The 13,716-nt window shown below is 31.3% G+C and overlaps 1 protein-coding gene across 2 annotated transcripts in view; it reads left to right on the plus strand.

Moving 5' to 3' along the window:
* Positions 1-13,716, plus strand: part of LOC145243849 (sorting nexin-17-like) — a 169,557-nt gene that overhangs the window by 42,553 nt on the left and 113,288 nt on the right. For both annotated transcript variants that reach the window (XM_080106879.1, XM_080106880.1), the window contains exon 2: positions 5,972-6,046. In XM_080106879.1, the coding sequence (XP_079963005.1) occupies positions 5,972-6,046 (75 nt within the window). The remainder of the gene's footprint in view (positions 1-5,971; positions 6,047-13,716) is intronic.

A 13,716-nucleotide genomic window follows, 5' to 3' on the forward strand; every position in this document is an offset into this window, starting at 1 on the left:
GTTAAAATTAATTGTAAATAATGTTGTCATATGTTGGTTTTTGTTGTGAAGTTCACTTTTCTTGTAAATATCTGATTATTGTGAAACTTTTTTACCTTTTTATTTAATTTTTATTTATTCCAAATATTATTGCAATATGAATTTTATTAAATGTAATTAAAATGTCACCCACGCAACATTTCTGGCGATTATGCAAGATGGAGAATGCTCGAAATCAGCAATTTTCAGGATTTCTTAGTTTTTGTCATGTCCAAGTGTGGTGCAAATTATAACAAAATCTGAGGAGATGGACGTCAAGCCATCGGGTTATTTGACATTAAATTACATACACAGTTAGAACCTCTAGATATAAAATGAATTGGTTCTGACTTGGCTTTCGTATCTTGAAATTATTGTATCCTGAAAGCTGTTTTACATGTAAATCGTCTAATCTGTTCCAACCCCGATGAAAACACTCATTACAAACTCGTATTATTCTCATGTAATTTTTCTCCATGCAACGCATATCCTCAACTCTAACTGGTCAGTGTTCACTTTATTCCATACACCATCATACTACATACACCTGCCTGAAAGACGCTTTCATTGGTCAATAGTGATAATGCTCTGCTCATTAGAAATGTCGAAAGAGGAAAAAGATATAGAAATTATTACTACTCAAACAAGGTTTCTTGGACTTGTTGGTGTCGGTCCTGTGTAAAATTTCAGGAATCACAGTTGAGGGTTTTAGGCTTCCAACTTTACAGCAGGGATTGAAATGCAATATTAATTCGATGAAAGAAAAGTCGGACAGGAAGGCTGATTATAAGGGAGGGGAAAATTACAGTAAAGAAATCATGATATGTATGATGTTTTTCTAGTTTAAAAAAATTTTTTTTTTTTTGTAATCATTTATCTGAAACGTTGTCATTCTTATCATTCTGATATACTGATCTCATGAACTTTGATTATTTTAAAAGAAAAAGTTTATTATTATTACTAGTTGGAGTACCCGTTTATGTTCGGAGGGGGGGGTCTGGAATCATTTTTTGACTGAAAAATCTGCTTACTGTACAGGGTAGAACGATAAAATTGTCGCTCTAGAAAAGACATGATTCCATTTCTGTTTGATAAAAACCGATTTTCTTTGGTGCAGAACATCTACTAGTTGGCCAGTTGTATACAAATCTCAAGAACGATAGGAGCCTTCTATCATATCTGAAAGTGACACAATGTTCGAGCAAGCTCGGAGATGCACTGCTGTACAACTCGGGCTCTTTATTGATGCAAATGTCAACAGGACCATTGCCAGCACCCTCAAAATGCATCGCTGGATTTCCACGAATAACAGGGACATGCCCAGGGTGATGAAAACAGTTTTTAGTCACGGTTATGGTCTTTGGTCTGGTTTCAAGTGAGGACCGCATCATGCCACCTCATATCTTTGAAGTCGACTTGAAAGTCAACACCAAAGTGTGTCTGGATGTGCTGAAGAGTGTCGTGATCCCCTGGTGCAATCAGGTGGCTGCTGGTAGACCTTGGGTGTGGCAGCAGGACTTGGTACTGGCCCTCAAGTCCAAAGAGATCCAGGCTTGGTCTTAGGAGTGCTATGACTTTGTACCCCCCCGACCTGAACCGTTTGGTCATATGCCGAGAATATCACCAACATGATCTTCCACAACACCAAAGCAAGCCTGATCACTGCCATCTACCGAGTATTTGCTGAGCTCCTGCTAGCACTTGTGAAAAAGGTATACTCCCAGTTCTGAACCCTATCAAGGTGGTGATTGAGGCTGAAGGTGGCTACATTGAATAGATGTCAGCTCTACTACATAATCAAGTTATCTGAATTTATTTTTTCAATAAAAATTTTAAAATAAAGCTGGAGTGTTGTTTTCTTTAGTGCAACGACTTTATCGTTCCACCCTGTAAATCGTAAAAAAAGCGGTAAAAATTCCTCATTTAAATTTATGAACATTTTATCAAAACAAACATTGATATGTAAATTGTAAGATTGGTGGCTGCAATGAGTTCCACTCTCTGAGGAGTCCGGTTCAGGTTTTATTCAACGGTGGGGCTTATGTTGATTTCATTTACCTGCCCATGAAAAGTGTCGCAAGTGGATGATGGATAAGTCCAATATTATTGGGAGGGGGTGGGTAGGATATTTACTGGTATGGGACGAAAAAGACATCCAACTGACATACTTCTAAAAACAATATGACATGCTTCTCTTTATTTAGCAATAAAAATGCTATTTCAATTGTAAAGCATGGATGACCAAAGAAAATCGCATTTTTTTAATAACTTAAAACTCTTCAGCCAATCCAACCACAATATTATACATGTATTCACGGTTATTGTCATGCTCTGATTTTCATAAAAGTTTGCTGTGTAGTTTTTTCAAATATTAAGATTTCCTACAAAATAAACTGAAGCATACTTGAAAACCTCTTATTAAATCCATCATTAATGGTCATTAATTAAAGTTGTTAGTCCCCCGATTTATTGGAGAGGGACCTATATTTTCAGTGGTGTCCATGCGTCCGGACTATTGCCAGATAACCGTCCATTAGTTTTTCCTGAAATTTTGCCACAAATTATATTTCATTAAATAGATGTGCACAGTAAAAAAAATTCTTTTTGCGAAAATTCCCGTTGCGTTCCCAGGGGCTCAAAAGGGCAAAAATGGCAAAAAATGACATGTTTTGCCCCATAACTTTTGATCCATCCATTACATTTTTTTGAAACTTGGCCAAAATATGGAGCCCAATGTTCTTAATATAAATCTAGTATGGGTGACCCTGGCAAAATCCTGGTTTGTGTCCCCGTGAACCTTTAGTGCTAAAAATGCCCCATTTTGTGGCTATTTTTTTTCATATTTCTTAACAAAAACTTGATATGTCTGACTATATAGTGGTTTTTCACGGTGGTCAACTCAAATATACATGTGTTAAGGCCTGAAACTGCAGTTTTCTGTTTACACTGGGATTTGGTCTCCTCAGAGGTTCAAAAGAGGTCAAAAATGCCCAAAAATGGCCCAAAATTACACTTTCTGCCCCATAGCATTTGATCCACCATTAGATTTTCCTGAAACTTGGTCAAAATGTTGAGGCCATTGTTCTTAATATTAATTCAGTATGAGTGACCCTGGCAAAATTCTGGGACTTTTAGGGCTAAAAAAAATTCCTTTTTCGAGCTCTTTTTTCATATTACTCAAAAACTTGATATTTATGTCTATGTAGTGGTTTTCCATGGTGCTGAATTCAAATATACATTTCTTAAAGTATGAAACTGCACTGTTTGGCCATTTTCATTAGGATTCGGCGTTCCCAGGAGCTCAAAAGGGGTCACAAATGCCCCAAAATTGCAAAAAATGACACTTTACCCCATAACTTTTTCCCCATGCATTAGATTTTTCTGAAACTTGGCGAAAATGTGAAGGCAACGTTGGCCCTTCACACTTCTCACATTCATCATTTCTTCACTATTTTTTGTGGCATCATCTCACATGCAGCACCAGAGATTACCCAGAGTCTGTATTTGTTATGTAATTATATAAACTAATATCAGTGTTTATTCAGAGTTGAGTTTAAGGAGAAAATAATTCAAAATATAATCTTGTTTATATTTTAATGTTTTCCAATGATTTTCTTTAATTTCAATAAATTTTCAATCAACAGTAAAAAACAAAATGATTGTGTTTATCTTGGAGGAATGTAGTATAATTTTGATTAATCATCATGTTTTTACAAGATAAAATATTTGTAGCACAACTCCTGGTTTCAGATAGTGTATTTTGATAATGGAAAGTGCCAAGAACAATGCTAACAATTCGTGTACATATAATTAAATTGGCGAATGAAAAATGGATAAAAATACTTGTGCAGAATTTGAAGCAGATGTAACTAACTGACCGCTCAGCTTTGCTCGGAACAGGACGTCAACTGCCGGCTTTTGCCGAGTATCATCGATTATCAAAGCGTTACAATGTTAATCAAGGAAAATACTGAAGAAAACATTTTAATATAATAAAATCACCAGAAAAAAAGAAAATATTATGGAAATAAAAAAGAGACAATGACCTACCATAACAATTTCTGTTTTCTCGTAATAAATTCTTTTTAAGTGCAAAAAATAAACAAGTTGTACTTTTTTTTTAACTGTTATTTTTGTCAAACCAAATTGAACAAAATTAATATCGTAACCAACTTATTTTTGTTTTTGATTCTTTTTAACAAAAGTTAAAAAAAAAAAAAAAAAAAAATTTGTATTTTTCATTTATTTATTTTGCATTTTTTCTTTATTTTTGTAACTAAAATAAATTTTTTTTGTTTTTTTTCTTTTCGTGAACAATTTTTTTTCTTGTAGGGTGTGTTGGGCAACCGTTTTTTTTTTTTCCTCTTAATTAAATTAAATTAAGGCAGCCGGGATATTCAATCGGAATATCCCTTATAATTAGGTAGACTTTTCTACAGTCACATCAAACAATGTCAAAGTGGGTCGAGAAGAGACAGCGGATGTGGAAGAAACTTCGCCAACCTGGTAACTTTCTGATATATGGTTTAAGATGGAGACAAAAGGATTATTACCAAATTTCTGTCTCTGATTTTTTTCTTTCAATACTTTCTCCAAAGATCGTCTGCTCCTTTGCCATGCATTGATTGGCTGATTGGCATTATATATTATATTACAGTCAAACCCGAACGCATGATGTCATGTTCTGTGCAAAGCCGAGTGGATGGGTTGTCACGTTTGGTTCAAATTTTGCACAAGTACTTATCAAAGTTACAGTCTTGTCTGATAGTTTCATTGAACTGGAGTAATGGCATGATTTTGGTTTAAAAATCATGTTTTTATTTTGTTTTTTTAAGATAAAACAGTTGTGATGCAGCTCCTAGCTTCAAATTATTTTGACAATGGTAACATCATTGGAAAGTGCCAAAAACAACGCTAACAATTCATGTACTTGTAGTTAAATTGGCGAATGAAAAAGATGGATAAAAGCAAATGTTATGAATGGATCATCATGTTGCAAGTTGTAATTTAACAAGATTTTTTTAATGAAAGCAAGAAAACATGATGAAGGAGCCGTGTTTTAAGGCTAAATCAATGCGGTTCGTGGGAAACACGTGGATACGAGTTTGCATAATTAAAGAATAATGACAATATTAGAAGGAATTTTCAATTATCTTATGTGTATTTGCTAGCATCTTGTGTCGTATAAGATAGTAGGTGTTGATGTCCCTAATTTACAAGAGTAGTATCTGTTCTTTGGAGTGGGGGGGATAAAAAGAAACGTGTACAACTGTTCGGCAAGGCTCTCCATTGTCTGTTTTATGTATTTATTTATTTCTGGAAGTCCATGTTGCAGATTGGCTGTCAAATCAATTTCCAAAATATGAGTTGTGATGAATATTAAGTATTATTAGGAATTATTGTAGCTTTTTTTATATGTATACAAATGATTAATTTTTGCATATTACGTTAAGTGTGTATTTGAAATATTAATGACTGCTGTATTAGTATCGTGTAATATCCGATTTGGGTAAAGCGAATACATCAACAGTTTTTCAAAAATGTAAAATATACCTTGAAAGAGCAAAGTTTGTTAAAGGTTTAAATTTTTTGGATAAGAATCAGATAAAAGCATCAGGAATGTTATTTCAAAATTTCGTGTTTAAGTTTAACTTGTGGGTGGCCAAGTTTTACTGAAGACAAGATAATGAAATTCCTTTAAGTCTGCTTCTATCTCTTTAATAACAAAAACATGAAGATAACCCCTCCTCTTCTCATCACACACAAAAGAACTTTGAAACAAAATTTCTGACACTTTAATCAAATTTCTTTTTTCCTTAAAAAAACCATAAAAATGTAAATATGTTGCATCTTCATGCAGTCTTGAATATTTAACCTTGTTAATTGTAATTTAACCTTGTTAATTGTTATTTAACCTTGTTAATTGTAAACATTTCATTTCTCTCTCTTCCAGGCTTTCAATATTCACATCAATGGTGCTTATCATTGCACTGTCCGCTACAGACAGCTCCATCACTTCCATGAACAGGTAAGCTATCTTTTGCATTGGGAGTATCAAATTTACAAATGATCTCCAGGTGTATGTATAGTCCCATTAGGAGAGATGACAATGTTAGGTTTTTGCAACTCTTGCAGGGAGGTGTCGAGTTCCTCCTACATACAGCACCTGGTATTTCCCAATGGTCATCCATCTGATACTGACCAGGCTTAACGTTGCTTAACTTTGGTGATTTAATGAGAACCGGTGTGTCAATGTCATTATGCAACAGTATTTTATGCATTCTATTTCAGTACAAGTGAATTGTTTTTTGGGTTTTGCTTTTGGATGTTTTGGTCTTTGAACTTCTGAAAAGTTAAACGTATAAAAAAAAATCCAGGATATATATATATATATATATATATATATATATATATTCACACACACACACACACACACCCATTTCTGGTTGTTTAATGTGTATATATATATATATATATATATATATATATAATATATATATAATTATTTTTTTACTATAATAATTAAATAATTAAAATAATAATTAAATATATATATATATATATACAAAGCAGCCCATCAAGTTATATGGATCTTGTGAATTTTGAAAAATTAATAAATGGTTGTTGGAATTTATCATTCTATAGTTTATATATATATATATATATATATATATATATCATGTCAAAACATCGTTTATTCATTACCCACACAGCAGCAGCCGTATAGCGTAATGGTGAGAAGTCTTTACTGTCATTTAGGCGGTCGGGTTTCGATCCTGGCTTGAGGCAATTGCCTGTCTAGCCGCACCGATGAGCTGTGAAACAGCGAAACAGTACTGTATGTGGATGACTATATATATATATATATATATATAATTGCTGGATGCCCGGTGTTGCCTGGTTGTACAATATGCTTAAACATAATATTTTAGTTTTTGCAGATTGCATATGTACTATTATAGAATTGATCCTCTATGTATTATGAGGAATAATTTGCCTGGTGGGCTCTTGCAAAAAAAAAAAAAAAAAAAAAAAGGATAATGACATTCATCAAATTCTGTCTGTGTTTGTTTACAATATCATGTCAGCTGATATTTGAGCTCGTCAGTGAATACTCTGGAAAAGTCACTTCTGATTAATGTTTACTTTTAAATCTGCAAATTGAACACATTAACAAGAAAAAATTAAAATAAAATGGTGAGGTACACCCGGGCTTGAACAGGGGACCATTCAATCTGCAGTCGAATTCTCTACCACTGAGCTATATCTCCACATGATAAGTTCTGTTTCTTTATAGGATGAAATGATTTGCTGAGAATTAAATCCTCCTCGATTCGCTGAGAATTATCTCCCTTGACTGGTGTAACTGAAAAATATTCCCCTGTAAAAATTCTTTATTATCTATAAGAAAGAAATCCTATTTTTAGGATTGGATTTTTTCGATTTTCGATACTTATCCGATGAATTTATATGCAAAACATATCTAAGAACACTACCAGACATATAAATTACTTTTGTGTGAAATTTGCTAAAAATAGGCTCAGCCATTTCGGAAGCTATAAGGAAGGAACTGTCTCACACACACACACACAAAATGTGACTTTTATATAATAGTATATATATTTGTATATTTTGGCAGCAAGTCATTCAAACACGTTTGATTGAACACGACAGATTTATTCTTTTTTTCTGGATATTTTTTTCATTCACTGAGAGGTCGTTTTTATTTCAGCTGGCATGTTGTATAAAATGGTGCCCAAAAATTGTTGTTCAGCCATATTCCTCTCAAGCGCTTTCTATCGGTGCATCCGATTATTATTAGGAGCGACTGTTGTTGTTATCGTTTCTTTTTCTTTTTCTTTGAGACTTGGTGTATTTATAGTTTATTTTATTGTTGGTTGTAAAGGTGGTTGCGGGAAGGTTAGAGGCGAATTAGTTTTATTTTCGATTTTCTTATTTTATAGATTGTTTATTTAGTTTCTTGTTAGTTATTAAATACGGTTAATATATTTGTCCTGGTCTTAAATGAGATCCGGTTAGAAAAGGGCTATAGTTTTTAAGTATGGCTTCTGGTAATTTTAGTCGTGTGTTAAGGTATTGAATTTTAGTGTTTTTAGTTAAGATATTTCTAATGTCGGACGACTGTAGGTTTTTATCGTGGGATGTTAGGTGTTGTTTTATGGCGCTATTGTCAGCTAAATGATAGGTTAATCGTTGGGAGAACATTGTTGTAATGTGACGTATGTATGCGTTGTATGAGTTTTTGAGTGGGTTTGGAGACATTCTTCATCTCATCGCCCCTAACCTTCCCACACGCACCTTTACAACCAATTAAAAAAATATATATATACACTAAACCTCAAAGAAAACGATAACAACAATCGCTCTTGATGATAATTGGATGCATCGATAGAAAGTGCTTGAGAAGAATATGGCTGAATAACTTTTGGGTGCCATTTTATACAATATGCCAGCTGAAATAAGAAAAGACCACTCAACGAATGTAAAAGATATCCAGAAAAATCGGAAAAAAGAATAAATCTGTTGTGTTCAATCAGACATGCTTGAATAGTGTGTGTGTGTGTATGTATATATATATATATATATATGTATATATATATATATATATGTATATATATATATATGTATATATATATATATATATGTATATACCGGTTGTATTGATTAGTTTCCTAGATGTAAATCCAATGAAACTCACATGATTATTAAAGAGTGCTTAATGTAGGACAGAGCTGGTATATAATCTGTTTATTATACAAACATTATTGGTTACATATATGCATACATGTTTCAGTGGAGTCCCAATTCAGGGACAACACTTAATCAGACGCCCCCCCCCTCCAAAGAAATGTAAATTGAAATGGGTGTCAAGACTACATTGGTTTTTATAAGATATTTGGGTGCGATCTACATTCCAGGGAAAATTGTGAATGTGAGCAGTAGTGTTGTTTTATATATATACATATATATATATATATATATATATATATACTACCAAAAGTACCCGTCCTTGACTGGGTTCAAAAACAGCCTACAGAAAATGGACTCTGATTTATGAAAGTATGATAGGTTATGAAAAGGAAGGGTTGTAAAGAGATAGCTTCGAATTTGGGGGTATCAAAACCAAAGCAAAATATGATGAAAGTAAAAATAAAATAGATAAACCCCATAATTTATTATACTATACCTGTTCACACTGAAACACTTATCACAATATTCTGTGGATCTATATTAAAAAAACTTGTTAAACTTTGTGACATATTTCCATTTTATGGAGGTCAGGCGCGAACAAACACCCCATAATTTTATTTTGCCATATTTCTTCAAACTGAAACATAATTATCAAAGTATACTTACGCAGATAGATATGAAAAGTCTTTATTAAAGTTTTTGCCTATTTCCATTCTATGGAGGCCAGGCGCGAACGCAGACCCCACAATTTTATTATACCATCCCTCCCTATTTAAGTTAAAACATACTTATCAAAGTATTATGTACATCTATATAAAAGACACTTGTAAACGTTTTTTTTAATTTAAAATTTTTTTATTTCCATACTTTGTGGACCAGGCACGAACGCAGACCACACAATTTTAATAAATCATCATTATGCCAGATCAAACATACCCATTCCTGTGTCTTGATACATCTTCTATCATTATATGTAATCAGTTTTCTGTCAACCATATAGGAGCCTATTCGTGACCAGACACACACAGATGTTCAGCTTTATATTATATATATATATATATATATATATATATATATATATATATATATTTTTTTTTTTTTTTTTTTTTGAGGTGAGGGGGAAGGGAGAATGCTGTTCCCTGTGTTTAAGCTGTTGTTAGTAGGTAGATGTAAGGTGATTCTTTTAGCTTGGCGGTTATTTATTGCCCTTGATTTTAAAATTTTCCATATATTGGAATTTAACTACCTGAATAAAAATGAAAAATGACAACCATCAAAAATAAGTTATATATATATATATGTATGTATAAATACCCTTGCCACGATAATTACCCCACACATCGTTATATAGGAAAAAATATAACTACTAACCCACCATATTTATTTAAATATTATTAATAGACCCATATATCCATTTAAAAATAACTACTAACCCGACCATAAGGACTTATATCTTATATATAAAAAAACAAATAAGTTAATAAATTAGGAACCTCAAAAAATTAAAAACAAATGAAAGAATGAAAAATAGCTATATATAAAAAGTAAATTAATATATAAAAAATAAATTAATTAATAAATAAAAAAAACAAAAATAAAAACATTTATCAATAGGAAGTTGCCAGTAGTAAAGAAAGAACAGCCACAAAAACAATCTAGCATATAGGTAGTAGTGACACTAGGAATATAAAAATATTTTAGCTTAAAGCAAATAAAGTAGCCGCCAGACTGATAGAATTCTAACACCTACCAACTGTCAACAGGTTAATTGCATGAAACAGCACTTCCCTCCCCCATTACCCTTACTCTGTAAACTGAAAAAAAATGAAGGAATAAAAAAACAGGACATAAAAAATAAATTAATAAATAAAAATAACATTTGTCAAAAGAAAATGAGTCCCCACCAATAAAAGATATACAACTATAAAAAAAACCCTAAGATATACATTTTTAAATCAAGGGCAATAAATAACTGCCAAGCTAAAAGAATCACCTAACACCTCCCTACTAATGACAGCTTAAACATTGGGAAACAGCAATTACCCTTCCCCACACCACACCTCCCAAAAATCCCTATTGCTTACATTCACCCCCCCCCACCCCCCCGGAAATGTAGATCACACCCAAATATCTTATAAAAAAACAATGTAATCTTGACACCCATTTCACTATAAATTCTTTTTTGTCTAAAGTGTTGTCCCTGAATTAGGACTCAACTGAAATATGTATGCATATATGTAACCAATAATCTTTGTATAATAAATATATATATATATATATATATATATATATATATATATATATAAAGCAGATTAGAACAATAGTCTAAAGAGCAGAGTGTATTTTAATGTAATAGTAAAATTACTAATTTAATTAAAATACAGGAAAAGAAAAAGTGCTCGTTGTAATTTAGATATATAATAAGCTCGATAGGTAAATATCCTAGAGCTAATTTAATATTCAGTAATGTGGTTGATAATTTAAAATTCAAATTAGAATTAAATTAAAAATCTGTTTCACAAGAAGGAACAACAACAAAGTCAATAATTTGTACGATCGTTTCGGAAAACAATGTTTTTATTATGGTAGACATTAAGCCATGGACAATAATTTTTATATATAGTATTTTTAAAAAAACAAAGTTTCCTCATCAGCAAAAGTATTGGGAAAGGTTTTTAATATATGTAAAAGACGCCATAAATAAACCTAGCATTAAAAGTAAGGCAGATGTATCTGGAAAAAAATTAAAATAAAAGGTATGTATTTACTTGATAAGCAAATTAGTATGGGTTAAAGATAATAGAACAAAATTATAAATCTGAATTTGGTTTAAATATAATATTATAATAATATATTTCTAATAAAATTCATAGACACACACATATACATATATATATATATACACACACATCTATATATATATATATATACACATACACAGATACATACATATATATATAAATATATATAATTATTTACCTTTTAATTCTTCGCCTTTTGAAATCAGCAATTAAGGTCAAAGTATTCATATGGATGTTTATTATAGCTTTTCAGCTTATGAAATGATAATTTTTTAAAAAGAACGCTAATGGAACATTTTATATCGGTTATTTTTTATAGTTGTATATCTTTTATTGGTGGGGACTCATTTTCTTTTGACAAATGTTATTTTTATTTATTAATTTATTTTTTTATGTCCTGTTTTTTTATTCCTTCATTTTTTTTTTCAGTTTACAGAGTAAGGGTAATGGGGGAGGGAAGTGCTGTTTCATGCAATTAACCTGTTGACAGTTGGTAGGTGTTAGAATTCTATCAGTCTGGCGGCTACTTTATTTGCTTTGAGCTAAAGTACTTTTATATTCCTAGTGTCACTACTACCTATATGCTAGATTGTTTTTGTGGCTGTTCTTTCTTTACTACTGGCAACTTCCTATTGATAAATGTTTTTATTTTTGTTTTTTTTATTTATTAATTAATTTATTTTTTATATATTAATTTACTTTTTATATATAGCCATTTTTCATTCTTTCATTTGTTTTTAGTTTTTTGAGGTTCCTAATTTATTAACTTATTTGTTTTTTTATATATAAGATATATGTCCTTATGGTCGGGTTAGTAGTTATTTTTAAATGGATATATGGGTCTATTAATAATATTTAAATAAATATGGTGGGTTAGTAGTTATATTTTTCCCTATATAACGATGTGTGGGGTAATTATCGTGGCAAGGGTATTTATTCATACATACATATATATAACTTATTTTTGATGATTGTCATTTTTCATTTTTATTCAGGTAGTTAAATTCCAATATATGGAAAATTTTAAAATCAAGGGCAATAAATAACCGCCAAGCTAAAAGAATCACCTTACATCTACCTACTAACAACAGCTTAAACACAGGGAACAGCATTCTCCCTTCCCCCTCACCTCAAAAAAAAAAAAAAATATATATATATATATATATATATATCTATAATATAAAGCTGAACATCTCTGTTTGTGTCTGGTCACGAATAGGCTCCTATATGGTTGACAGAAAACTGATTACATATAATGATAGAAGATGTATCAAGACACAGGAATGGGTATGTTTGATCTGGCATAATGATGATTTATTAAGATTGTGGGGTCTGCATTCGCGCCTGCTCTGCAAAGTATGGAAATAAAAAATTTTTAAATTAAAAAAAAACGTTTACAAATGTTTTTGATATAGATGTACATAATAATACTTTGATAAGTATGTTTTAACTTAAATAGGGAGGGATGGTATAATAAAATTGTGGGGTCTGCGTTCGCGCCTGGCCTCCATAGAATGGAAATAGACACAAACTTTAATAAAGACTTTTCATATCTATCTGCTAAGTATACTTTGATAATTATGTTTCAGTTTGAAGAAATATGGCAAAATAAAATTATGGGGTGTTTGTTCGCGCCTGACCTCCATAAAATGGAAATATGTCACAAAGTATAACAAGTTTTTTTTAATATAGATCCACAGAATATTGTGATAAGTGTTTCAGTATGAACTGGTATGGTATAATAAATTATGGGGTGTATCTATTTTATTTTTACTTTCATCATATTTTGCTTTGGTTTTGATACCCCCAGATTTATAATTTTATTCTATTTTATTTCTATCTTTAACCCATAGTAATTTGCTTATCAAGTAAATACATACCTTTTATTTTAATTATTTTCCAGATACATCTGCCTTGCTTTTAATGCTAGGTTTATTTATGGTGTGTTTTACATATATTAAAAACTCTTCCCAATACTTTTGCTGATGAGTAAACTTTTTAAAAATACTATATGTAAAAATTATTGTCCGTGGCTTAATGTCTACCACAATAAAAACATTGTTTTCCGAAACGATTGTACAAATTATTGACTTTGTTGTTGTTCCTTCTTGTGAAACGGATTTTTAATTTAATTCTAATTTGAATTTTAAATTATTAATCACATTACTGAATATATATATATATA

The sequence above is a fragment of the Euprymna scolopes genome, chromosome 22 (assembly GCF_053919585.1).
Source record: "Euprymna scolopes isolate OS-2025 chromosome 22, ASM5391958v1, whole genome shotgun sequence".
Taxonomy (NCBI): Eukaryota; Metazoa; Mollusca; class Cephalopoda; order Sepiida; family Sepiolidae; genus Euprymna; species Euprymna scolopes.